General features: G+C 38.8%; 1 protein-coding gene and 1 long non-coding RNA gene across 33 annotated transcripts in view; both read right to left on the bottom strand.

Annotated features, from left to right (window-relative positions):
• Positions 1-322: 322 nt before the first annotated feature.
• On the bottom strand, positions 323-5,453 carry LOC136856059 (uncharacterized). Its single transcript, XR_010858210.1, has 3 exons — positions 5,313-5,453; positions 1,671-1,744; positions 323-1,333 (listed from the first exon to the last, which is right to left on the bottom strand). It is a non-coding gene; the product is annotated as an uncharacterized lncRNA (long non-coding RNA).
• A 1,881-nt stretch (positions 5,454-7,334) lies between these two features.
• Prosap (prosap) overlaps positions 7,335-24,778 on the bottom strand; it is a 422,776-nt gene continuing 405,332 nt past the window's right edge. For 10 of the 32 annotated variants that reach the window (XM_067133627.1, XM_067133629.1, XM_067133640.1 and 7 more), the window contains 12 exons: positions 24,529-24,686; positions 21,561-21,755; positions 21,223-21,289; positions 20,703-20,969; positions 20,192-20,386; positions 19,542-19,749; positions 19,062-19,257; positions 18,409-18,598; positions 16,879-16,986; positions 16,108-16,433; positions 14,664-14,729; positions 7,335-12,426 (listed from right to left, as the gene is read on the bottom strand). In XM_067133627.1, the coding sequence (XP_066989728.1) occupies positions 9,715-12,426; positions 14,664-14,729; positions 16,108-16,433; positions 16,879-16,986; positions 18,409-18,598; positions 19,062-19,257; positions 19,542-19,749; positions 20,192-20,386; positions 20,703-20,969; positions 21,223-21,289; positions 21,561-21,755; positions 24,529-24,686 (4,688 nt within the window). In that variant the 3' untranslated portion in view covers positions 7,335-9,714. The remainder of the gene's footprint in view (positions 12,427-14,663; positions 14,730-16,107; positions 16,434-16,878; positions 16,987-18,408; positions 18,599-19,061; positions 19,258-19,541; positions 19,750-20,191; positions 20,387-20,702; positions 20,970-21,222; positions 21,290-21,560; positions 21,756-24,528; positions 24,687-24,778) is intronic. The other 22 variants (XM_067133635.1, XM_067133634.1, XM_067133649.1 and 19 more) reach the window with 7 other exon arrangements.

Raw genomic sequence — 24,778 nt, 5'->3', positions numbered from 1 at the left:
ACGGCGACTGACAACTTTGTCAAGAACTTCATTCGTTAAGAGAAAAAAAATGCATTATTTGTTTATATTTTAGATATCGCTTCTTAAAGACAGCAGTTTTATCACCTGTACTGTCATCTTTACTCAAGGTAATACTTACATAAGATTCATTTGAATATTAAATCTCTAATAGGAAGTTTAACATGGTTTACCCTAATCCTAGACCATTCTTTGCGAGATGGGTAATTGTTACCATGCCACGGGTATTTCTTTAGATATACAGGTTACATAAGCCACATTTCATTGCAAAACACGAATCCACAATCAGGTTCAAGACATGAAATAGACGGCAACACTTTATTAGCAAAGTAAAAAATGTCACAAAATCTTAAAAATTTAACAGGAACTCTGGGAACCACCTTAAAAATAATTTAACATCTTATTGATACTCATAAAATCTTTATATAAATGAAAGTAAAACTTAACAGAATTTAACATTTAACACTCAAACTGAATTTTAAAAAATTAATGCATTGACTGAATGTTCTAAAACGAACATTCACCCGGAAGAAAATATTCCCAAGAGTTATTTAGCACTATAGACATTAAGGCAAAATAATCTCATTTCAGGAAACCCAATTTTTTTTTGCCAATTTTAAAGCCTTAGTATTTAACATGCTTTGAGACTAATAAAATAACCTCCAACAAGTATAAAGTCAGTTTCCAGCAAATAAGGTATTTGATTTAGCATCACCACAAAAAATTCTAGTATTGTACTAAAAAATCATAAAATAAAAAAAGCATTTTCATCAACTTTAAAAGCTATCAGTTCCATCTTTGACACTAATCTAAGTTTTGAAAAGAAACACTTTCAGAAAAAAAAACTCACTTTACATATAAAAGGTATGCTTGAACTCACTTTACATGTAACAGGTATGTTTTCCAAAGAGGATGGTATCTTTGGTAATATCTCCTAGGGCCACTTTTCAGCAGTCACCTTGGGCCATTTTCAGCAATATCCCCTTGGGCCATTTTCAGCAATATCCCCTTGGGCCAATTTTCAGGAAAATTCTCTTGGACCACTTTCAGCAATTTCCCCTAGGGCCAATTTTCTGCAATATCCCCTAGGGCCAATTTTCAGCAATACCCCCTTGGGCCAATTTTCAGCAAAATTCTCTTGGACCACTTTCAGCAATTCCCCCTTGGGCCACTTTCAGCAATATCTCCTCTTGCTGAAAGCACACGAGGTGCACTCCAGCTTCCAAAGGAGAAAGAGGCACAGGAGACCCCATATGGGGAAAATAATGGCCATCACAAGTCCACAGGGGTTCATCTTGTCTATCATGGTGCCACACTGTCAAGAAGAGAAAAGGAGACTTTTATTTAGCAGTTTTTACTCGAATGAATATTTAGCAGAACTCTTTAAATTATTTGTGATTTCACCTTGAATAAATTACTGGCGGAACTCTTGGAATTAAACCTTAAATAAAAGGGTTTATGTATTAGTTTCTAACCTACTGAGTGATTTTTTAGCTTAAAATAAAACTACAGAACAAACTACTAGAATTCTAGGATATTCTACGCGTACCTCTGACGTCGTAAAGATGCTAAAAAATGTTGAAATTTAATTTATGAGAATAAATGGCTTAAGAATTCCAAGTTGGTAGGGAGAGATTAAATATTCTACTTACCGCGCACACCGGACAATTCCCACCAATCACGAGAGGCACAACAGGAGCAGCTACGGCTGGGGCCGCTACAGCAGCTGTTGGAGTAAGACGCCAGTTATCAACTGCTGAGTTCTGACTGAATTCCTAGCTAAAAGAGACACCAGGCCCTAATAGCAATGGCACTTATACTATATCATTGTATTATACTTCATAATATTGTCATTCAATTACCAGATCTTCCATGTAATTAAAGAACCACTGGGGGTTAGTCAATGATTTGAGAACAGCAGCCATGAATAGGCCTAATCACCAGTCATGGGAAATAAACGTACTTTCCAGAACGGTCTACGGTCTATTTTAAGCGTATAGTGGATTAACACTTTATCTAAACTGTCTAATAAAGTTCTGGTTTTCTGCGCAACTTACACTGATTGAAATTTTATCTGCTCGCATTAAGTTAGGGTACCTTCTCAACACTGTAAAACTGATCCTTTAACAGATTCACTGAAATCCCAAGTCCATCACTCAAGATTGATAAAATCACTAACTGTTTGAAGTGTCAACAAATGCACATTAACCTTTCCCAGGATGTACACACAATGAAGTTCATCTGGCTTGGAAATCAGCAAACTTATAAAAATAGCCCTATCCACTTTTCTTGATTTGGGTCTGTTATGATAAACGCAACTTCAAAACCTTTGATTCTACATTGGTTGTTTAAACAGTAGCAACGAGAGGCCAGACTTCATTGCCAGTTATTACTAGGCAAAGTAAACCTAGACCCAGAAATGCTGTATGTAGTCGACACCAGACAAAATTATACTGTATATTAACACGTACGTTACAGCACAGTTGTCAATAGGGGTCAACCTACAAAAACAAAGCATATTATAGGATATGAAAGCTTTACAACATCACAAGTGTTTCTACATTCATAACCAATGGAAAATACGCAGACTCTTTGACTACGAGAAAGAACTGAAATAACTAATTTATAGAAAATATTAAATTGAATTATTCCAAGGCCAATTTCCTAATGAAACTACGGCTTGCGAGAATTCTAAGTGTTCAAGTGAGAGACTTTGTCCTATTAGCGAACTGCCCTGTAAGAGCTTTCTACAGTGCACGTAGTAAGGCACACTGTAGAAAAGGCATTCTTTCAATCAATGCTGCATTTGCCCTCTGACTCAACTATTCACCCTTTCACTAAGTGTCTCGACCCATCAGCTGTCCAACTTCTGTGCCTTGTTCCAATTTTCAGCCTCGTTTACAAATATATCCTCAAGACTAACCAATCACAACCAGAAATAAAGAATGAATAGTACATTACGTATCCTGAATGTTCAGTGCTCTTCGTTAAGTAACTAGTTCTGTGGCATAAAATCAAGTCATTATTTTCCATCACAGATTCCAAAGATGTAAAAGCATATCATTCATAGGGGAAAAATATCTAAACACTTTGACAGCATCCACTGTGTGAAGTACAGTACACACCTAGAATGGGGGTGATCCCAATAAAAAGTTACATTACATGAATTACCAACCGTAACATTGAATTATAGCAGAGAGCTAAGCGTGAGGTGCATCTGGAACAAAAAATTGAAGACAACTACAAATTTTCCACCTTTCATTAACTACTGATGAAAATGCGTCTATCGCAAATACCCAAAGATAAAGTGGACCTACGCAAAAAGTCACCAAAACCCCGTGTTACAAATACTCAGGTTCTGGCAGGACCAGAGAGAGGTCCTACATAGCCATGCATTTCGGCTAGTACTGCCCTCTCGAATCGCGGATAATCCCCTTGCAATGGGTTTCACAAAATTTGTTGGGGTGGCAAACACTAATGCTGAGTATTCTATCCATTTGATGCAGGTGTAATTCATTTGCATAAACCTAGAGTGTATTTTATACTTAGTTTCTACTTCCTACTTCTCATTTCGTTTTTACAAGTTCTTTCTACAGTGATTGGTTTGTGCATGCTGCCTATCTTGCAAGCACACAGCCCCAAGATGGCCGATTTTCTTTAAATAAAATATGGAATGAAAGCAAATAAGACATTTCAGTTACTCTTGTTCTACAGTAACAACTTTATGTCCATTGGTATTTTCTGGCTAAATATCAGAAGCCTCCAATATTGTTTTAAAGCTATATTTTTTGTCCATGCAAGACAAAGTTTAGATACATAAAAGCTTATGATTCCACAGATAACATGCACCTCCATGCGCCTAGAATACATGATATAAAATTCAAGTTTTCTTCACTGAGCTACACTTGTACTTCTCTCTTACATAGTCTAATTCCTACCCATGATTATCCGAAGATAAAGTCTACAAAATTTTAATTTTAATCTTAACACCACATCCTGGTCTGGGTGCCATCTTGAAATGTAACCCTGTACAAGTGCTTTTGCAATCCTCTTTATGAAGTTGCTTAATATTAATGAGATTCTAGTGAACAACCCCACAACATTATCCTTTAAGATTTAGAATTTTAACTACGAATTTCTTGTAGTATCCATAAATCTTAGCCGAGAATTTAACTTCAGCTGTTGTCCATGAAATACCAAGAACATCCTTGTTTAACAGTGTTAGGTTGAATTATGAATTCAATTTAGGACCCAGGCAGTACAGACTACTACTACTGCTTGAAAAAAATCCCTCACACCCCTTGTCACCACTTCTCTGATAAGTTAGGCTGTGGCATCGTTTGGTGAAAAGGAGAGGCATCACCTATATGGTTTCTACCTCTTGACTAGAACTTTTGGTTAGGGTATTTTACTGTCATTCATTATAGCATACCTAACTTCTCATCTGTACCACGAAAAATTAGAGAACACCTTAAAATCTTCTGCATCACACGTCAAATGAATAATTTATTTCCAATATTTTAAAAAACTTCTAGTGAAACTCCTTTCTGAAATATTACTTACCAATGTAGCCTCCATTTCTGTGAATACATTACTGTACATGCAGTCTGGGGTGCCAGTCATAACATGACTTTTCCTAGTCCACAAAATATACCCTAACCTAATCTAAACTATGTCCCACATGACTAGGCGGTAACCCTACAGCAAACTGGCTTAATTGGCTTCCATGATTGACCAATGCAACCAATGTCGTGGGACAATGCCCCCAATAATTGTCCTTGTATGACAGCTATAAAGGTTTCCAGTATGTTTACAGATTACTTCCCCTATTCATACTTCGACTATGCACCTGTTATCACGATTCTACATAATGTAGGGTAAAACTTGGCCAAGACCCACACCTGATATCACGTTCTGTTCTTCAAATTACTTTTCTTACTTAGCTTAACAAGTCGAAGATTACAGAATACTTTGCAACACCTTCACTTTGAGTTATGATTTTACACAAGTCACTCCACACTTCCAGTTTGTTCCCAACTTTTTCACCTATTTCGATATCTCATCGCTTTTTTGGTAAATGGATCTTGTGTGGTTTAAAAAATTAATTCACAACCGACAACATTGATAATGGCTGCAAGAACAGTTATCTGTCAACACAGACTTCATCAGACCAGTCTTCATAATTTCTGCTACTAGAGCTATAGGTCTACCTCAAAGTGGACTGTGCTTCCTAACACTGGTCTTGACTCTTCCTCAGTTCAAACAATTACCACTGGACAACTAACTCAACTTACGTGCTGCCAGCATCCTTCTTCAATATATCTTCAAGGAGAGAACAGAAAACACACGAAATTTAGATCAGAGGGACCCACGGGGAACATAGACATGCCAACCAACTTGGTAAACATTCCCTGGAAGAGTATCACAACTTACCCAAAAATCAAGCCAAGGATGAGTTTCAGGAAGTGACAGTTGTCAGTGATATTTGCGAGCAATAGATGGCACTGCTATCGAGCCTTGAAAATAGTTCTGATTGATTTTTCGATTAAATTTGCTGTCACTCACTGAGAGAAACGTAATAACATTAATCCGGAAAACAGAAAATTGAAAACAAAAACACACAAAGGTGTAATTTTAGTGATATCAGTTTAACAGGCTCTTGATCTAAAGTAAGATATAAACTATCTAAAAGTTATCTTTTATTTCAGATTTATTGTTAAAGTAACTCGTTGCCCGACAAAGCAGAGAATATAGAAGGATTTAGGTCTGGGAATGGACAGATCTATTTGGGAACTTGGTGTATGAATGACCCCAACTTTTTCATTTCTTTCGCATTGCCTCATTGAATTGTTATTTTTTCTGGGGAAATTCTATTGTTTTTTCGTGTTTTTCTTTTCAGAATTGCTAATGCTGTCATATTTAATGCACCCTCATTAAAGTTGGAGCATTAATTCAGAATGACATAATATTACGATTTAATATAGATCTCTCTCTCTCTCTCACGTACTCTATAAAAACGCTATGTCTGTACGTAGTCAACGCGACGTGTCCCAAAACTGTTTTTAAATAACTACACCAGATTTTCAAACAGTATTCATAATTTCGTTTCCTTGGTACACAGTGAACAGAAATCTACATTGAACTGAAATGTTGTTCGGTTACAATCAAAAACTAAATCATCACAGCACATGGAAGTAGGCTTTAAGAATCTTAAGACCTATCATAATCATCCGTTTGTTTATACGATCAGCTGATCACGGAGAAACCAGAGGGACCTACAAACTAGATCAGTCTGCCCGAAGGTAATGAAATTTGATTTGTACAGTTCCCAGGTCTATTGGATTTTATTTGCCCTCATTTGAAGTTTTATTTATCGTGTAGGAAGGACTGCATGCAGTTCATGAAAAGGAATACTGTTGGTTTATATCTGTTCATTACAGTTCAAAGCCTAGTTCCTCCCTGATCCTTTATTCGTAATTTTATATATATATATATATATATATATATATATATATATATATATATATATATATATATATATATATATATATATATATATATAATGTCTTCCTGGAGGACAAATAATGCAGTAAATTCTTCTACTCTAACGTTCTCTGTACATGTGCAATTTCAGTGTTTGAAATCTGCATTTTTTTTCTGAAGCTGCATATGAAAAATTTGGTTACTATTTGTCCAGTAAGGGATTTGAATACTTCCTCTGTGCAAATGTTTAGTTCAAACTTGACAGGTACTGAATTACTTCAGTAATTCTAATTCTGCATTTTGAAGAGAACAGTGATCAGTATCTTGCAATTATGAACAAAAATGTCACAACATTGACTTAAAGAACAAGCAACACTCGTGGCTTGATAGATTACACTGGCAACATGATCTTACTTTGAATGATCAGCAGCCACCGGCTAGTTCCTCCTGGTTCTAGCGTGGGTGGCAAGGAGGCTTGTATGTAAGTTGGTATCTATGACATGGTCCAAATTTAACCTCGCTATTTTTCTAGAAAAATATTTGGTAAAGGTGTTACTGTATTGAACAGTGGAGGCAACTTGAAGGAACTGATACAGTATTGAAAGTATATACGACCTTACAGCCTGAATATGATTTTCCATATTTTTCAGCTTTCAATTGTATAAGTGGAAAAACTGTTTTAATGATAAGTACTAGTTAGTTGTTATACAGAACAATTTTGTTATCTTTCTGAAATGAACTGAAGAAACTGCAGTTTACAAGTTGTAAAATAACACCCAATCATCTCAAAAGATGTATTTCATGTAAACAAAAGGTAATGAACTAACTACAACTTAAAAGTATTAAACTTTATTGAGCACAGTTGCACATACATATCTCTGGATAAATAATTAAAATTTGTAAACAATTTTGTATTTAGGAAAAAATCCGTATAGAAATACTGTAGTTAGCTCCTACTACGGACAAGACTAGACGGTAGTGTTAGGACAGACAGTGTTAATAGATTTCGTCGAAATGCTCACTGGTGATGATGATCTGATTCCAGCTCGTGCTGAGAGCTGCTGCTGCATTGTTTCAATAAGCCTGTACTCTGTGAATTTTGTGAACTACCACAGAAAACATACAAGTAAACCAAAGTACAAAAACTGATCTACAATGTATTTCATTGTGTCTATCTTTATGGAAGTCAAAAGCTCACAAAATGGTAGTAAAATGATGCGTGAATTATTGATTACTGTACCAAAAGCACCAATCTCTCTCTCTCTCTCTAGAATTCCTGAACACAGAGCAAAAAGCTTTACTGAAGAATGCTACCGGTTTTAAACTGCCAAAATCTTCTGAAGCTACAAATTGTCACTTCAAAGTGTGTCCCCACTCAGGATTACTGTATTTAGTTCAGTCTTTACAGCCGCCAGAAGAGACAACTGCACCAAATTCAATTCGGTCCTACATTTAACTTACTAAGAAATGACGCTTGTGTGTGTGTGTGTGTTTGTTTGTGAGGGGAACACTTTGAAGTGGGATTCAACCACCAATCTGATAACACTTTGAATGGTAATGGAAACTGTCCTGCACTTAGATTACCCCTATCACTGCCCTCAGTCTAACATTGCCAAGTCGTCGATCAACGTCTCACTTGCATAACTAAAGGTGGGCAGCAATGTCCTGCCCGGCAGATTTAGTTATGGGAGTCAGACACAAATGGTAATGTTAACCGCCTCCTCACGGATCATGAGATTGGACCCTGTTCCACATCTGTATTGTCAAAGAGGGTCAAGAAGGCCCACACATCACATCTCTCCAAAAAAAGTAACTTTAGGAAATGACCACTCTGCCAGCAGGATGAAACATTTATACAATAGAACACAGACAAATAGGTGACCCACTCCTCCTTCTTCTTCTTCTTCTTCTCTTGCCTCCCTCCTGGGTCTGAACATCTCCTAAAACATATGTCCGAACAAATCATATTTTTCTTCTTCTTAAAAAAGAGAGGACACACTCGCACACTCATTTATAAAACCAGCAACGACACTACCCTGGCGAGAGCGAAAAGGTCTTCACAACGAATTCTTCAGACAACTACTGTACTTTGTAGACACAATTCTTCAATCACTGAAGCATTTGGCACGATTAAATGGGTTGGCAGAAAGTGTGGACAATATTTACTTAGCAAAAGAACCAAATATATATACTGTATATATATACATTTATGCATTATTGTGTCAAATGAAATTACAATTTGACTACATTATATACACTATAAACATCTTTGTACATACATTCATACATTTTACATTATTACTCAGGATTTCTCCAGAAGTCATTAAATAGCAGTTCAATACATATTTATGCTGTATATATATTGCATTTATATATAAAATACTACAGGTATAAAAAATGTTTGTAAATGACAACAGACAATGAGTATTGTGACTATTTAGCATGCAGATTATGTGATCAGCCGAATATTCGCAACAATCTTCTTTCGTTAGTACCTTGACGTTTTCATTCGTCAGGTACGTGACCCTCGTCAGGAGATCTCACTGGACAAAGGTTACAGCGTCAGAATCAGAATGACAACCATGTAACTGTTTCTCTATTGTAATATATATATACACAATCCTCTTACCTTAACAAGTTATACATCAAATACATCCGTACACTTCGAAAAATAATAGCTACTTACCTTTACATATCTATTTCCACTGGTGTCCTGAGACTGCTAGTCCAGCAAATTTCAGTAACATGTCGTATGACAAAGACTTGATGAGAAGAAGTCACGGGTGAAACCCTAAGCTAAATCTACGAATGCCAATAGACCTGATCTTGAGAAAATTCAAAATCACAGACGGCAACCATTCAAATTTTAGAAGGTAAAACTTTCTGGTCTTACACGATATACTTAAGAGTACTTAAACGATTCATATCTAGTCAACAAGTTGGACGTCTGAGTGAAAAAGGATGCAAAACACTTCGTACATCAACCACAAGAAAATGAAGGGTCAAGTGATATTTGATGATTCCTCGCAATTCATGGAAAAAAATATATGCTATTCTCTTTAGACTACACTGTAAATCATCTCCTGTCACACCTGAGGGCTTAATCGATGTATAAACAACTGCTTTCATTCTCTCTCTCTCGATCCTCTCTGCAAAATTTAAGAGATTTTCATTTTCCTGGTAGATTTGACTGAGTCAGTGCTTACAATTAATTCAGAGGTCAATCCTCTCCGTGGGTTTGTATCTTTTCAAGGATTTCTCCATGTTAACTCTATGTCCGACCCTTCTAACCCCCAAATTGATAAGAGTATCATTGTTTATACCCATCAGTTTTCTACCATCGATATCTTGTTCCTCAAAGGAGTCTTTGTACTCTGGCATAAAGATGCTTTCTAGCCACTCTGTCGTATCACGCGTTGTCCACTCTGTCAAGGTTTTGTTTCTAAACCCTGGCACATTGTCACTCTCACCACTGTTCTGGTTCCCAAGTATTCTTACAGATGGGTCGTAGTCCTCGTTGGAGATCTGAATGACGGTTTTGTTCCGCTTATTCTGTGACTCTGCTAGAGACATATCACAAAACTCTGGGGGCGGTGCCAAAACCATCTCTCCCGCTGCTTGTTCTCGAGCCGGCACGCCTGCTAGTGTATTTACCTCGTTGAGAGAATCCATGTGCATTCGTATCAACTGGAGGGACTCCTCAATGCTCCGCTCATACTCCGTCTCTCCTGTATCCACATTTGTTGTCTTTTTGTAGGCATTTCTATCTCCTGCGGATGCGCGAGAGGAAGGCGGTGCACTTTTCTCCCTCACTGTTATGGGCTCACTTTCTGCACCCCAATGGGGGTCTCTCGAGGCTGACCGACTTCTGTTGAGAGTTCCACCCATTGTACTTTTAATGGCCTGACTGGCTGGTGGCACTGAGCTACCTCTGGTGATGGTTGCTGCATGGGGCATTCTGGGCAAAGTCGCTCGCATCTGCATGGCGGCACTCGCGTGGTGGTGATGTGGAATTTCTCTCTCCGCGGTACTCCCTGAGCCAGATGATAGGCTACTCAAGGAGGAAAGAGTGCTAATTGTATCTTGGTCCACAGAACGTGTGAGGTTTCGACTCTGACTAGCATCCAGTTCTGTGTCTAAATCGGGTTCGGTGGACTCCTGAGGCGGAGGGAGTTTCACCAGCGAAACGGCATTTCTCGTAAGAGTTCCAGTCCTCCTGGCACCATTGCTATCACTGTCTTTGCTAGAATCACTCTTGTCGCCCTTTTCGTTAGTGAGAATCCAAGTGCGATCACTAGCTTCGTCAGAGCTTTCAGATGCTTCCGAGCTGTCGTCCCGAGCTCCGTGTCTAGCAAACCTTTCATTTTTACTTCCTGAGATTGTATCAGACTCTGTATTTATGACAGTCACATAGCTTGACTCTGGGTGAACATCTTGGTCAGAACTAACTCCACTTGACGAGTTGTCTCCATCTTCTATATTGAAATCATTTGGACAGGACTGGGAGTTTTTCATTATAAGGAGAGACTTTGAATCATCCCGAGGCAATGCAGGAACTGGCTTAGCTTTCGTTCCGCTTGGGACAGTCTTCTCCTTCTGACGATTGAAAAGAGCAGATTCTTGAATAGCATCAGAAATCGCTTTACCGTTACCATTCTCACCATTTACCTTCTTCACTGGACTTGAGGTCATGGATTTTGATCCATCACTTCCATCATCTTGCCTAGCCTGTCTTTCAGCTGCTTTCTGAGCAATCAAGTCTTTGAAGTTACTGTTAAGAGGAGTTGGGTTCTTCGAAGGTGCTGCATAGTGGGGAATATCAGAGGGGTCTGATATTGAAGTTACAAGGTTGGGTGAAAAGTCAACCGACTGCTTTTTCTTTTTCAGTGTTCTCGTCTTTTTGCTCTGTGAGTCATCTTGAGAATTGTAGGTGTGGTCTTCATCAGAACTGTAATCAGGTTCGGGAATGTCTGGCACAGATGAAGCGACGGATCCAGGGCCGGTGTAGGCCTTATTCGGAGAGCAAGATTCCTTTTGCTCCTGCACAGATTTGTTATTCTTTGGTCTAGCATAAGTAACTGCATCACTGATTGGGGCCTTCTGAGCACAGGTTGGCGATGTCATCTCCCTCACCTTCGTCTCGCCTTCTGTTCCCCTGAATGTTGAGTAAGTAGTGGAGTATATGCCTGAATCCAAGGAAGTCTCCTTCTCTGGTGAGCCTTTCTGGACACTAGGTCTGTTTGTGCTTGGTGGCAGACTCTGGGAGCGCGTCTTTGCGGTGCCATTCTTACGATTTAAAGCTGCCATCATGTCAGGACTACGGTATCCAACTGCTTTAATTTCTTCTGGAGAGGCATAAAGCTTGGCGCAATCAGTAGGGCGGAAACTAGACTGAACACCAGGGGAGAGAGGAGCTGCATCTGTAGTTGAAGCTGCCAATCCAACAGCAGCATAATCACTCTTTGACCTACTAATATCAACCTTCACAAGCTGCCCAAGTGGAGGTGGTGGCGGGGGATGAGTTGGCGGAGGATGAAGGCCTGCTTTACGGAGCATGTTGGAATTAACAGCCGACTGGGATCTCCTGAGAAGTCTGTAATCCATGGAACCTGGAGAACAGTTAGGAGAGTCACTGCTTTCCTCCTCAGTTCCCTCCTCACCACTTTGCCAAGAGTCCTTAGACTCGGGAGACTGCGCCGTGGTCCTCTCTAGCATGGTCGAGCGGTGTGGCGGACACGCAAGGGAGTGTCGTGAATTCCGTTCGTTTAATGTTGTGACGAAGAGATCTTCCTGCGAAACAGACTTGCGCTTCTCCTCTATGGTTAACTCCGCTTGGGATCCCATGACCCCGACCTTCAAATCTGGAGTGGAATGGTAATCCTTGTGTAGTCTGCTGAGGTCCAGGGCTTGCCTTGCTTTCAGGGCCTGAAAAAAGGTACAGACTTTGAGTGGAAGGAAATGTTAGTGGGGTTGTAGGGTGTGCACAAAGCCTCAATGCCATGCGGAGTCTATGAAATACTTGATACTGCAGAAGCTTGACAATTTTTCCCTCTGTGCACAAAAGCCAAAGTGAATATTTCACAGCTTCAGGCAAAAGTCAATATAAAACCATGAAAAATAATTTACCTTGGAAGACTGAATTATTAAATCATCAGGGTTTTCGCATATTAAGAAGTTGTAAAAACCTTAAATACCATAGTTTTAAGACTCAAGAGCACTATATTTAGAAATGAGTTTATCAAATTACGTTTCAAATCAGCGTTCTACATTCACCAGCTCTCAAATTTTAAAGGCAAGAAATGTCAGGGAGATTGAAAAAAATGATCATGACTAAGAACTAAGTAATCAACAGTTACAATTTTTATATAACTTGTGACAGAAGAAATCAATACTCAATTGAGGTCAGTTGAAGGGAGGGTGTACCATATATATAAAAAGACCATTATCTAATTTATGATGATTTATAACAAAAAATCACATCAGTACTGAGACAGAAAATCACCTCACAGAAACATTTCTAGGCCACAAGTCATCCACCCCTGCAATACAGTATTGCAAGTCATTTTTGCACATCTTAAATTTTACATGCCTTTATTCCATGTTTACCTTCATATTTCTTTCAGCAAGTCAAAATATTACTTTTAGAAATGAATCCATTTTTATGAAGGAAGCATTATCCTTAACAGTAATGATTACCTATGTGGATCATGCATATTCCTGTTATACATACTATTCATTCCGCCTCAGGCGTAACAGGGAAATACCTCTACACTAGGAATGCAACTTCTGCACTACAATCGTCATAACCTCTACAAACATTCCTACAACAAGTGCTTTCTTGATTTTTGCTAAGACGATACAGCTTCACATTAATACACCTAGAGCATTTTTATAAAATCACAATGCATTGCAAGGTTATCTTGCGTTCAAAAATGGTGCCCAAGATGGCATCAGAGCTTCTTTAAATCTAAATTATTTTTGTGGCTCTGCAGTACACTGATAAAACATGGTATCTACAACTCTCATCAAGGGAATTCACCAAAGGTCCTCTGCAACATTTCTGTGAATGAGTCAACATATTCAAAATGTCTAAGTATTTTTACAATAAGCCTTTTCTTTTACTTCTAAACACCTATTACAGCACCAAGGAATCATACTGCTGTCTCAAAACCCCACTAATAAATCTTGTTGCCTCACATTAAATGGGCCTCCTTTTTGAAATACAATGGTAACGATTAGCTACAAACAAGCCCTCTCATTGGTGAATTACTCGCATAAGAGTTATAGTAGTGCTTCTTTGAAATTCTGCTACTCACCATAAATGCATGAAAAGTGCAAAGCATTATTTTCAAATGCATGTGCATGCATCATTAAACATTCTGGCATCCTATCACATTCACACAACTCAAGACCACAAATTACAGTTGCCAGTGAACCACTTATACAAATGTCACAGTACATCAAACAATAATGATAAAAAAAGCAGACGCTGTAATCAATTCATTTTGACAACTCGCACCATGAAATTGGTCCCTGAAACAACATACAAGGAAAAGACTTTACTCAGTAAACCTAGTTTCCGGCTCTGTTGTAAATCCTAGAATTAGAACTGGGTACTTATTTTAAGCCACAGCACTTGGATAAAGGCGATTTAAGATATATTAATGAAGTCGAAATTACTAGTTTATTGAACACCTCACAAAGTTCAAATAAGAACTGATTTATTGAACACTGCATAAAGTACTGCAATCTGACCACAATGCAATGCTGCACTTGAAAATTTTAAACATTTTGGACCAGAATTAATCTGTGCTCAGCACGTGCTATGTATCAGCAAATCTCAAATTGTCTAAATATTCGCATTATTAACCTTCATTCTACAAGAACAATACTGTAATAAAAACAAACATTAGTATACAGTCATTAATATACAAAGCAAAATAAAAAAATTAAGCAGCATTTTGGATATGCAAATCGCATCTCACAAATTAAAACCTTGTTATAGCACTCAGACCTATCCAGTAGAACAGGGGTTATTTACAAAGAAAGCAGTGAGTGAGTGAATACCTAAAAAAATTCCTGAACACAGATCGCTTACAGAACTGACAAATTCAAAACCTGAAGCATAGTTGACCATGCTAAGAGCCTTAGTCACCCCTTACCGGAAACATCGGTTGAAAAAAAGTTTTGAAAGACATCCCCAGACCTTCTAAGGTATGCAGAGGCTGCTAGGAGAGAGTTGTTAAAGAGATGGGAAATTATTTTCTCTAAAAAAAAAAAGACTTACATTAAAAAGGAGAAATTTTTATATGCCTATGTTGCATAACACAAAAACTAGCTGAAATGTCATTCTTTACATCTTGACAGACACTATGAAAAACTGCAAGCATAATTCCCACATAAAAGTCATTGCACACTAACTTTCAAACTGGTTAACCAGCAGTCAAGTAAAACTACTTTTTAAATAAAACTTCAGTCTGAACTGCACTCAAAGTTTTAATCAGAGTTAACAGAAATTAACTCTGAAGTCATAAAAATGAAACAAAGGCCCCAACTTGAAGAGCATCCAAGTTGTTTCACTGATTACACCAGCTGAAAGCAATGTCTCATTGTTTTATAAGAAAGTCTACCTCTACAAAACATTTAATAGTTGCACAATAAAATTCTCCCTTTTGAATTTGTGCTAAAATGTGACTTTACTTCTACTCTGCCAAAATGGAGATGATCTGCTATGTAATTCACCAATTTACTTTGTTACTTAACTGCCCAGTTTATTGCAGTGAACAACGCACAGTAGGGTAGTAACCCCGTCAGAAATTTTGTGTAATCCCAACGTTTCATCAGTAAAAACTGTTCTGGTATTACTATTCACAACAAAATGAGCTGGCCTAAAATGGCATTCACTCTCTCCATGTGATGGCAGGGCATTGACATTTTAACTAGATTTATGAGAAAAGTCTATCATCATAGATCAGAGACATGAACTAGGGGAATCATACACTAGCACTTTTATTGTTTGGTTTGGATCTGAAACTATTTTTCCATCTGCCACTAAGGCACTAAAGGTGGCTCGTTTTTAACCAAGACATCGACAGGCATTTAACTAAGGACAACAAATTTATCATTATTCATTTAACATCATACAACACTAATTTAAAGGGTGATACAATACAATACAGTACTAATGTAGCTTGAAATGCTTTTACACAGGTACTATTCTGAAGGCTGCCCTTCAAAGCTGCTAGAATTTTTCCTTACTGTAAAATGAAACAGAACTTTTTTCTCAGCAACCTGTACTTCCACACCCTAGATGTGGTGGTGAACTTGAAACAGTTTATAAGGGAGGGGTGTTCCCTAACAAGAAAATAACTCAGAGCAGCAATGAAAATGTTGCAGTCATTTGGTCCCAAAGTCCACATAGATAAATCTGTGTAGAGTAGACTGCCTAGTATGGTAAGAATTTCCCTACCCAGGAGTCATCATATACTACAGCACGAAGTACTGCAGTTTACCTTACCTAAAGACACCAAGTACAGACCCAACCAAAGAGTGGCTATCTTTGAGGCTGTTAACAAGAACATGCAAACTGCAACGGCTTATACCAACCTTAGCTTTTTTCATCTCAGCCACACTGGCATACACACGTGGAGGACGCCCCGTTGGGGTCGTGGGGGGCGAAGAGGGAAGCGAGCCAGAGGACTGATTAAGAATGTCCTCAACCTCATTTGCTGTCATGCGCTTTGAAGATGGTCTCGCTTTGATGGATGCAAGTTTAAGGGTCCCCACAGGCGTGCCCAGGGTTGGAGTGCCTTGCGGGGTGCCATACTGACTGCCACTGATAGGGCTTGCTCCGTACGGACTCCCGCTCGGGAATTGGCAGGCGGAACGAGACATCAAGTCCCCGTTCTCCCGCATGCTGGCATCCAGTGCTTCTAGAGGGAGCAAAATGCTTTATATCAGTCAGGGACATCTTTTAAGGAGATTCGTTGAAACTGCAAACAATTATATTTAGCAAACGAACATGCACACCTCCAGCAATACAGTAATTGTATTTTTTCATATATGATATGTTGTGCTTCATATGTTGAATATGCATTAATTCCATGCAGTATGGGCTGGTATTATAGTACAATCATTATTACCTCATGCAGCCTAAAATGCACTAAAACAAAGCTTTGAAGTCGCAGTCATAAGGAAAACTGTCCCAATTGACCAGTTAATGGTGAAAGTAAAATCAGTTTTATTCTTATCCGCACATTAATGACGTCACAACTTCAAAAGACAATACAGAATAAGCCAACGGTTGGTTACGTCAGTGTCATTTAGAACTATTGGAATTGGGACACAAACCTCGAAAACAAAACAGATTTATCTTACCAATGTCTTGAAGTCCTGCCACCATAGACTTAGCTCTTGCCCTCCCAACACTTAAGGTTGTTCTGGGGTCTCTTGGGGGGGGTGCAGGGGGGGCTTGGGACGACCGCACTAAGAGGGAGACACACACACAAACACAGTTAGTCAAGTGGCAGCAGCAAGCTTTTAGGCAGCCACGAGGGTTATCGTCTGACACGGAATTTTGTTGAGGGTGCAAAGAGGTTCTGGATATTACTGGACATAAAACATTCAAAATCCTTGAAGAACTTTCTTAATGAGAAGGTTACAGTTAAGAAATAAACCAATTTATTCGTCAGTTTAGCTACAGTATTAACATTTCCACTGGAATCTCGGGAAACTGATGAACATGATGGACAAGCAAATCCTTGATTGCTCCAAACAGGTGTGGCCTAGATTAAGAGAAATACACGACTCATATTAATACTGTATGGATCAATCTATATGTTTATTTAAATATTTGATTTTGAACAGTGAATGAACGACATAAAACAGTACAGAAATAAAACAACATGCATAAGATAACTACGACATTACTAACAAGAGACACAAATCAAAGATAAACCGAGTGAGGCGCTCGTCAGCACCGCGAGAGTGACCGAGTAGAGAGTGTTCGACGCCCCTGGATACCAGAACCAAATTTCACCTTTAACAATCATCCGGGCTGCTAGTAAAAGCAAAAGCATCTTGATGCAGTGCATCTGTCATTTTCTTACGGATTTCAAGTACTGAATAGTAGTGGTAGAAATCGATCTGAAAATCAAAATGGAAAAGAGCGGAAGAAGCCTCTACAAAATTTACACAAGTGAATACCTTCCTCAAAACCAAAAAATTAAAAAAAGTAGTAACCTTAATTTTAACATAATCACATGTTCTTTCTCCTATAAGCAATAGTCATTTGTGACAACTGTTCTGGAAAACTTTAAGACTAGACAAAAAAAAACAAAAACGCAACTCCTTTGCAGGTAGTGAAAAAATGTTGAAGGGACACAGGGAGGCAAGACATGAGTAAAAGTACTTGACTGGTTTTAATCAGAAGTACTTTTGTTAATGAGTAACCACGAGAGTCAAGGTTTCTTTTAAGGATGACATACAGTTCTAAAATGTCAATCTACCAAAAATCGAAAACAGAAAAGAAGAATTGTAATATATATAAGACTAGACCATTCAACATGCTTCTAGTTAAAAGCACTGGAAGTTAACTAAGAGTCATCTTTCTTAAAAGTATAAAGAGAAATATTAGTGATTCTACATGCTACTTGGTTCACGATGAAAGGAATGAACAGGAACATTCATATATGAGAAAAAACAAATCGTTCAATATGGTCAAAATGTGCACAAGTAATCGAGGGAGTTGACAGTATGTGATATATATGCTTATCTGTACATTAAGTTTGCTCAGATATCCACCACTTGGAGGAAACCATTTATGGATATCAATCAGGATCCAAGTAACCAAGACTAGCCACTAGTTCGAGCGGAGCCTGGAGAACAGGAGGTGGGACATGCATCTACCTGCATGGAGCTTGCGGGGGAGGGTCTGGCACCCACGTCTGATAGTTCCCAGGTTGCCGATGGGAGGCTTGTGAGGTAAGAAGGTGACGGGCGTTGGGGTGACCACCATCATCTGCACCAAGTCCCCTGACTTCCGGATTAGCGTGACGACGTGTTCGTGCGAAGCCTGCGACACGTCCTCTCCGTTGATCTGCAAGACGCCACATGCCTCTTTTATATCAAAGAACTACAGTAAACCCCCCGTAGTCGCGTTCTCACGATTCGCGGGTTTCTCCATGGAACATATCTACCCATTATTTGCGGATGCGGAAAATTCGCCCATTCGCGGTATTTTTCACTGAGAAATATTCACTAATTACTCTGTTTTCATATAATTTTCATGAATAAATGCACTTTTTGTGATAAAACTATTAAAATACTCAGGTATAAGCATTTTTACAGGGTTTTTCTTGTGTTTAAACTATCAAAATGGGCAGTTCTAAGTGTTTTTAGAGGGGTTTTAAGTATTCGCGGATTTTAGCTATTCACGGGGGGTGTGGGACGTATCCCCCGCCAATACGGGGCGTTCATTGTACTGGATAATGTGCACACAATGCTGTAATAAACACAAACGCAATGGTCGCTCTCACTGGTATGCCACCACCCAACCTTACCTTGAGTAAGTAATCTCCTTTCTTAAGTCCTGCTAAATCAGCAACTCCACCAGGATCTACATCGTCTAGGTACTGGAGGGCTGGCCCACGTTCATTTGGCCTTTCCATCAGTGGTGAAGTCGCTTTAGCTCCTCGTAGGACAAAGCCAAATCCTTTCTTACCTCTATGGAGAACAACTGTCCGAGGTTCATTGGCTCTGTTTATGAAAAAGATGAATACGGTTATGACAACTACCACTGATCCTGATTGTTAGTTCTGCACATTAGTCTGGATCCCCAGAAGAATCGTGGCTACAATATATCCTTAAGTTCACAGGGAAATGTGCTGCTCTAATCTTTTACCTTCTATAATATAAATAACTCCAAATACCTTGGTATTTTGAAGGCATATACTAACAGCAATTAATCTTCAAGAACGAGTAGGAATGCTTTCATATTTTGTAAGGAGGAAAACTACAGTTAGGAGCACAACTCAACATACGTCTTTCTAAGTCTTGGAGCTGTGCCGTAGTGCTGATGCACCATCATCTCTCTCCTTCCCTGAACCCTCGCTACCTGAGGGGCGATAAGCGATTCCCGAATGGCCTGAGGGTTCCGTAAGCGCACCTCCTGGACGCACTGTGGCGGGAACACTCCTGAGACGCCTCGGATTGTTCCCTCGAGCATTCCATCATCCGTGCTGCCAGTTACTGTGAGAATGGTGGGGCATCAATTAGTGTTTTGGTCAAACCTAAATTACCATCTGATTTAGACCTTCAACTTTGCCTCTCTGTGGTTATCTGGCTCTTGCTAATAGCCTTCAAACTGATCCTCCTTAATAGACTACTTTTTTTGACCATGTAACTGCTCCTCAATCCTCATTGCATCACATATAATCAGAAGCAATCAAGTGACAGTTAACCTAAAGGAAGTGGAGATTCCCAACGGAAAAGAAGTGTTCATATTACTAAGCAAGAGACACATCATATGGACCACTGAAAATAAAACTTGTGTGAGGCATGATTACAAAATCCATCTGAAAATTCAACTTTAACTTTTTAAATGTATGTGCTTATCTAAATCCACCAGACTCATCATTCTTGTCAAACCACTTTTTAATAATCCCAAGAGTAACTTTGCACTTGATATTACCTTCTAAAATATCTCCAGCATTAATATCCAAGTGCCCTGGTTTATGTGGAGTGTACTGGTGGAGACACACCACCAGCATCCCAACTTCGAACTGGGTGACGTCCGTGGGAGTAGCATCGTAACTCTCTGCACTGCCGCTGTTCGAGGTGCAGACGCCAGAGCTATCACTCACCATGTCGCAGCAGTCCATACCTGCTACTCAGGACAGAAAGAAGAGGAGTTAGATTCCATTTCTTTAAACTGCTACCAACGACATCTGATTCTGACACTGACAGATATAGCACTGTCGAGGAATACAGGATGCAAAGTTCTTTCCATGGCTTCAGTAAGATACCACTACTTTACATGTAACAGGACAAGATACCACTTTACACTGGGGAGATTTTTAAACATTGATCCCACTTACATTACATCAATGCATTTTCAAGTCACTTAACCAGACTGCATTGTTCAATTTCACGGGCGTAACCTGTGGTGTGTGAGTTTGAAGTAAATCTTCCACTATACTTACCAGCGTTGAGACTGGCCGAGCCCAAAGCACTTGCACACTCCTCAGAGTCCATCTCACTTGGATGCGTACAAGTCGAGCTGCTTCCAGTCGACGTTTCACTTAGTGAGGAAGCAGAGCTGAATGGTGGAATAGATCTACTGGAGGGGGACGGTGATGGTGGTTTGGTTACTGCACACACATCTAGTCTAGGATCTGAGTGGGTTCGAGAGAGAGGAGCACCAGAGATGCGTCGATTTGGATTGTACTTAGGAGGCTCCTTAAACGGAACTGGAAAAAATGGGAAAATGGTCAGCTGAAGGAAACTGCTTTGGCAACACGTACTGCAGTTATTTAACAGTCTTCCACCTTAAAAGATTTTGTACTGTTCTGTGACTGCTTCAGAGAAATAACCAGCGACTTAGCTGTGATTGCTTCAGAGAAATAACCAGTGACTTGGCTGTTTTATGCTAATTTTCCTATTTAATTACTCAAAGACCTTTCTAGCAACAAAATCATGATCTTGAAAACTTCTAAAACTTACCAACATCCTCTAAGTTGTGATTTTTTATAACCTCACCAAGCTCCATATTACCAGCAATAACTGCAACCTGTAATGAAAGTAACACCAATATAGAAACCTTACACTTTCAAGTTCCTCCAAACTGATACACTCAACACATAATCAAGGGCGAGAGAAATGGAAAAAAATTATACCAGTGACTCACCAAAAACAGAAGTCTACTATTTCCCATGTCTACAAAACCCCATGCTTAATTTATCCTACTAATTACAAGCTGGAACAAACCTTCCACCGTACGTCACTTAACAAGAGGTTAAAGCAAACCTGAATCCACCTCAGAAAACGACAATGCCACGCACCTGGTAAGGAGTTTGATTAGCATAATTCAGGGCATTCTTGTCACACCCTCGAAAAAGTAAGACACGAGCACAGTCCTCCAGGTTGTTGACAGCACACACGTGGAGTGGAGTGTTGCCAGAGGCGTTCTGAGCATTCATATCAGCACCATAGAAGAGAAGATGTTCCAAGTGTTGCACCAGCTTGTTACGACATGCCTGCAAGTTCGACAGTTTTTTTATTCAGCCGGTGGGGGAATCGGGTACTATTAATTCGTCTTAAGTAGCCTTCTTCTTCAAAGGTGTACAATATGAAATAAAGTTCTTACTCATGAATCTGATGTGTTCATGACTATTCCCAAGCAGTGGCATATACCTCCTTAACCTATGATCTGTAAGTGTAACCTGACATTTGGATGCACCACATAAAATGATGAATTTACATCCTCCATAGTAGAATATCTATCTTAATGTTCATACTATCAAAACTATAATGCTTTAAAAAATTTAAGCTTGGCAGATAGACAAGGGTAGATGGGCACAGACTGACAGACACACGACATAAACCGGTGACAATTCCACTACAGTAAGAGTGACAATTTCTGACGTGTAAAAAAAAATAATCTGGAAGTCTGGGCACACTCTAAGGAGGACTGAGGCTGATCTAATCATTTTGTATAAAATAAATATGGTAGAAAAGACCTTGGTTGGAGAGATGGTGAGAGCATTAAGGAATTTGCACACAGGACTCTGGAGACTTCCAAGCCAGGACCAAATGATCAGAGGCAGATTTTGAAAATGATGATTTCACACATTTGAAATAGAAAACACAATAGTGTTAAGTGTAAACTCACCGTGTCTCAAAGTTCAGAATGTTAGTAAACAGTAATGGGGAAAAGATTTGGCTGTTGCTTTCTTACTCAGCTCATTAACACAAATGTTACTGAAGAAATTTAGAATTTGAATATTCTTTCTCCTAGGCCTGCATCCAGTGTGTAAAGAATCATGATGAAAATGTGTTTCTCCACCCTCTAAAGGCTATTACATATGTCAGTTATAAGCTCTAACTTAAAAAGTCCATCAACATAACCAAACATTTTCATATGCTGATAAATGTCTAGATGAAAGGCCAATGTCTAGGAATTAGAAATCAGACCACAATACCATCAAAATAAATTTATGCACTGTATAGGGAAATCATATTAGTTTCTCATATTCACCTCCATGTTGGCAATTTGAAGGAAAATTGTCCTTATTAGGATGTGATATTTTTAATATGTCCATACTTCTTACCTAGGGAACCTTCTATGCTTTGGCAATCTACATAATTGGGGGGGGGGATAATAGTGGATTTATCACCCTGACAGTGAGATTCAAAAAATCTTAGCTAATACTACAGTGCTTGGAAAAGAACCATTTCACTGCTATCAAGTCAGAATCAGTCTGAAAACAATAGTGTCAACTAGCTCCTTAACTAGGGTACCCTACAGAAAAGAATACAGCTTAATACTATTATTATCTTGGTAATTTCTTAGTAATTGCAGGATTATCTTCTTGACAGTTTACCTAACTTTCTTTTCTCTCAACTTTCGTCCATTCTCTTTCTACAAAAAAGGTCTGTCCTTAACACCATTGTAGGTTCACCTTCTTAAGAGAATAATGATTTTGTCACTTGCAAGGCCATGCATTGACTGAAAATATGCACTTGACTTTCTAAGTATTCCCATGAGCTTTTTTTTACAACACCTGAGCTTAATACTGGGTTCTCCTGCTTGTTTTTTTGGGCAATGAGTATTCTAAGACCAAAGGGCATAGTCAAGATACGCCTTACCATATCTTGTAGCTGAATAGGCATCTAAGGATCTTGGCATAAAATGTCATGAATATCTTTATGATGATGATGGATCAAAAAAGATTACAAAATACCTCTTCAATGAACAATGTTGATTTTATTCAATCCCAAACACGGGAAAGTGACTTCACAGCACTCATTTTTACTTTCCTAACAATCTTATGCATAATTTTTAAATTCATGTGGACAAAATTTATATGGTACATATGATAACAAGGAGGGAAAATGGTCTCCTGTGAATCCCATTTGCGTGATTGCTCGAGGTCTTTCAAACAGCTATATGCAATTTCTTTTAATAAAAAATAAAAATCTTGTCTCAAAAAAGAAGTGGCTCACTAAACTTATGACAATATTTTTCACTAATGTCTCTACTGTTTGTTCCTGGACTTTGACCTACTTTTAATGTCTAATGCAAACTCTACTCAATATTTTTCTTCCTCAATTCACATTGTCAGCATGCACTTTCAAATTTATGGAAGAGCATGGAAAAAAAATTTAGTATTTATTATGTATATAAGTTTTTAACTTGGCAGTCAGCAACCTCCAATGAAAGGTACCTTTTTACATCAGGTGTTGGAACCTTAAAATGAAGGCTTTTTATGTCTCTTTTCATACCTTGTAATTAAGGAATCTTTCCATACGAATTATCGGATGGCAACTCTTAGCACTTCATAGTGAAAGACACCTTTCAAGTCCGTAAAAAGTTACCTTTCATTAAAAGGAGATGAAAATTTTTATTACCTTGTAATGAAAGATAATTTTTTACATCAGTTGTCAGTTACTCCAAGTGAAAGATGTTTTAAACACCCTGTTATCCAAAACGTTTTTTTTAATCCACTCTTAACACAAAATGAAGGCTGCCTTTTTACGTCAGTACACTGTTTCTTGCTACTGATGACCACCTTTTGACATTAGCTGTCCACACCTTTTCACAAAGACTACCTTCTATAACAAGAGGTGTCAATATATCAAGCAGGAGACCTTCTGTTTACCATGACCCGTCTGTACTTCACGAGGATCACCTTACAACTACCTCACCCATCTCAAGCAATGAATGTTGTTGCCAAACACCCTGATACAAAATACAGCCCAGTATTAACTCAATACCTGGGGATTAAAATCATTCACAGCCGAGATTACCTGATGCGTTTCTTGCCACCCCTGGTTGTCAGCAGCGCCTATCACAGCATAATCGTGGAGCAGAGCCTCACAGAGCAAAGGGTCTGTGCAGTGGGTTACAGAATAATACAGGGGGGTCAGCCCCCTTGAATCTCTGTAGTTTGGCGATGCTCCCAAGTCTGGAAGAGAGGGAAGAAGTTAACTATAGTAGATTTTTGTTTTTGTTTTCAGTTCAGTTTTATTCTTCAGAGTCAAGAGGACTGGATCAGGT

The sequence above is a fragment of the Macrobrachium rosenbergii genome, chromosome 34 (genome assembly GCF_040412425.1).
Source record: "Macrobrachium rosenbergii isolate ZJJX-2024 chromosome 34, ASM4041242v1, whole genome shotgun sequence".
Lineage (NCBI taxonomy): Eukaryota > Metazoa > Arthropoda > Malacostraca > Decapoda > Palaemonidae > Macrobrachium > Macrobrachium rosenbergii.
Note: the sequence above shows the minus strand (reverse complement) of the source record. Positions and strands in the feature narration are given on the sequence as shown.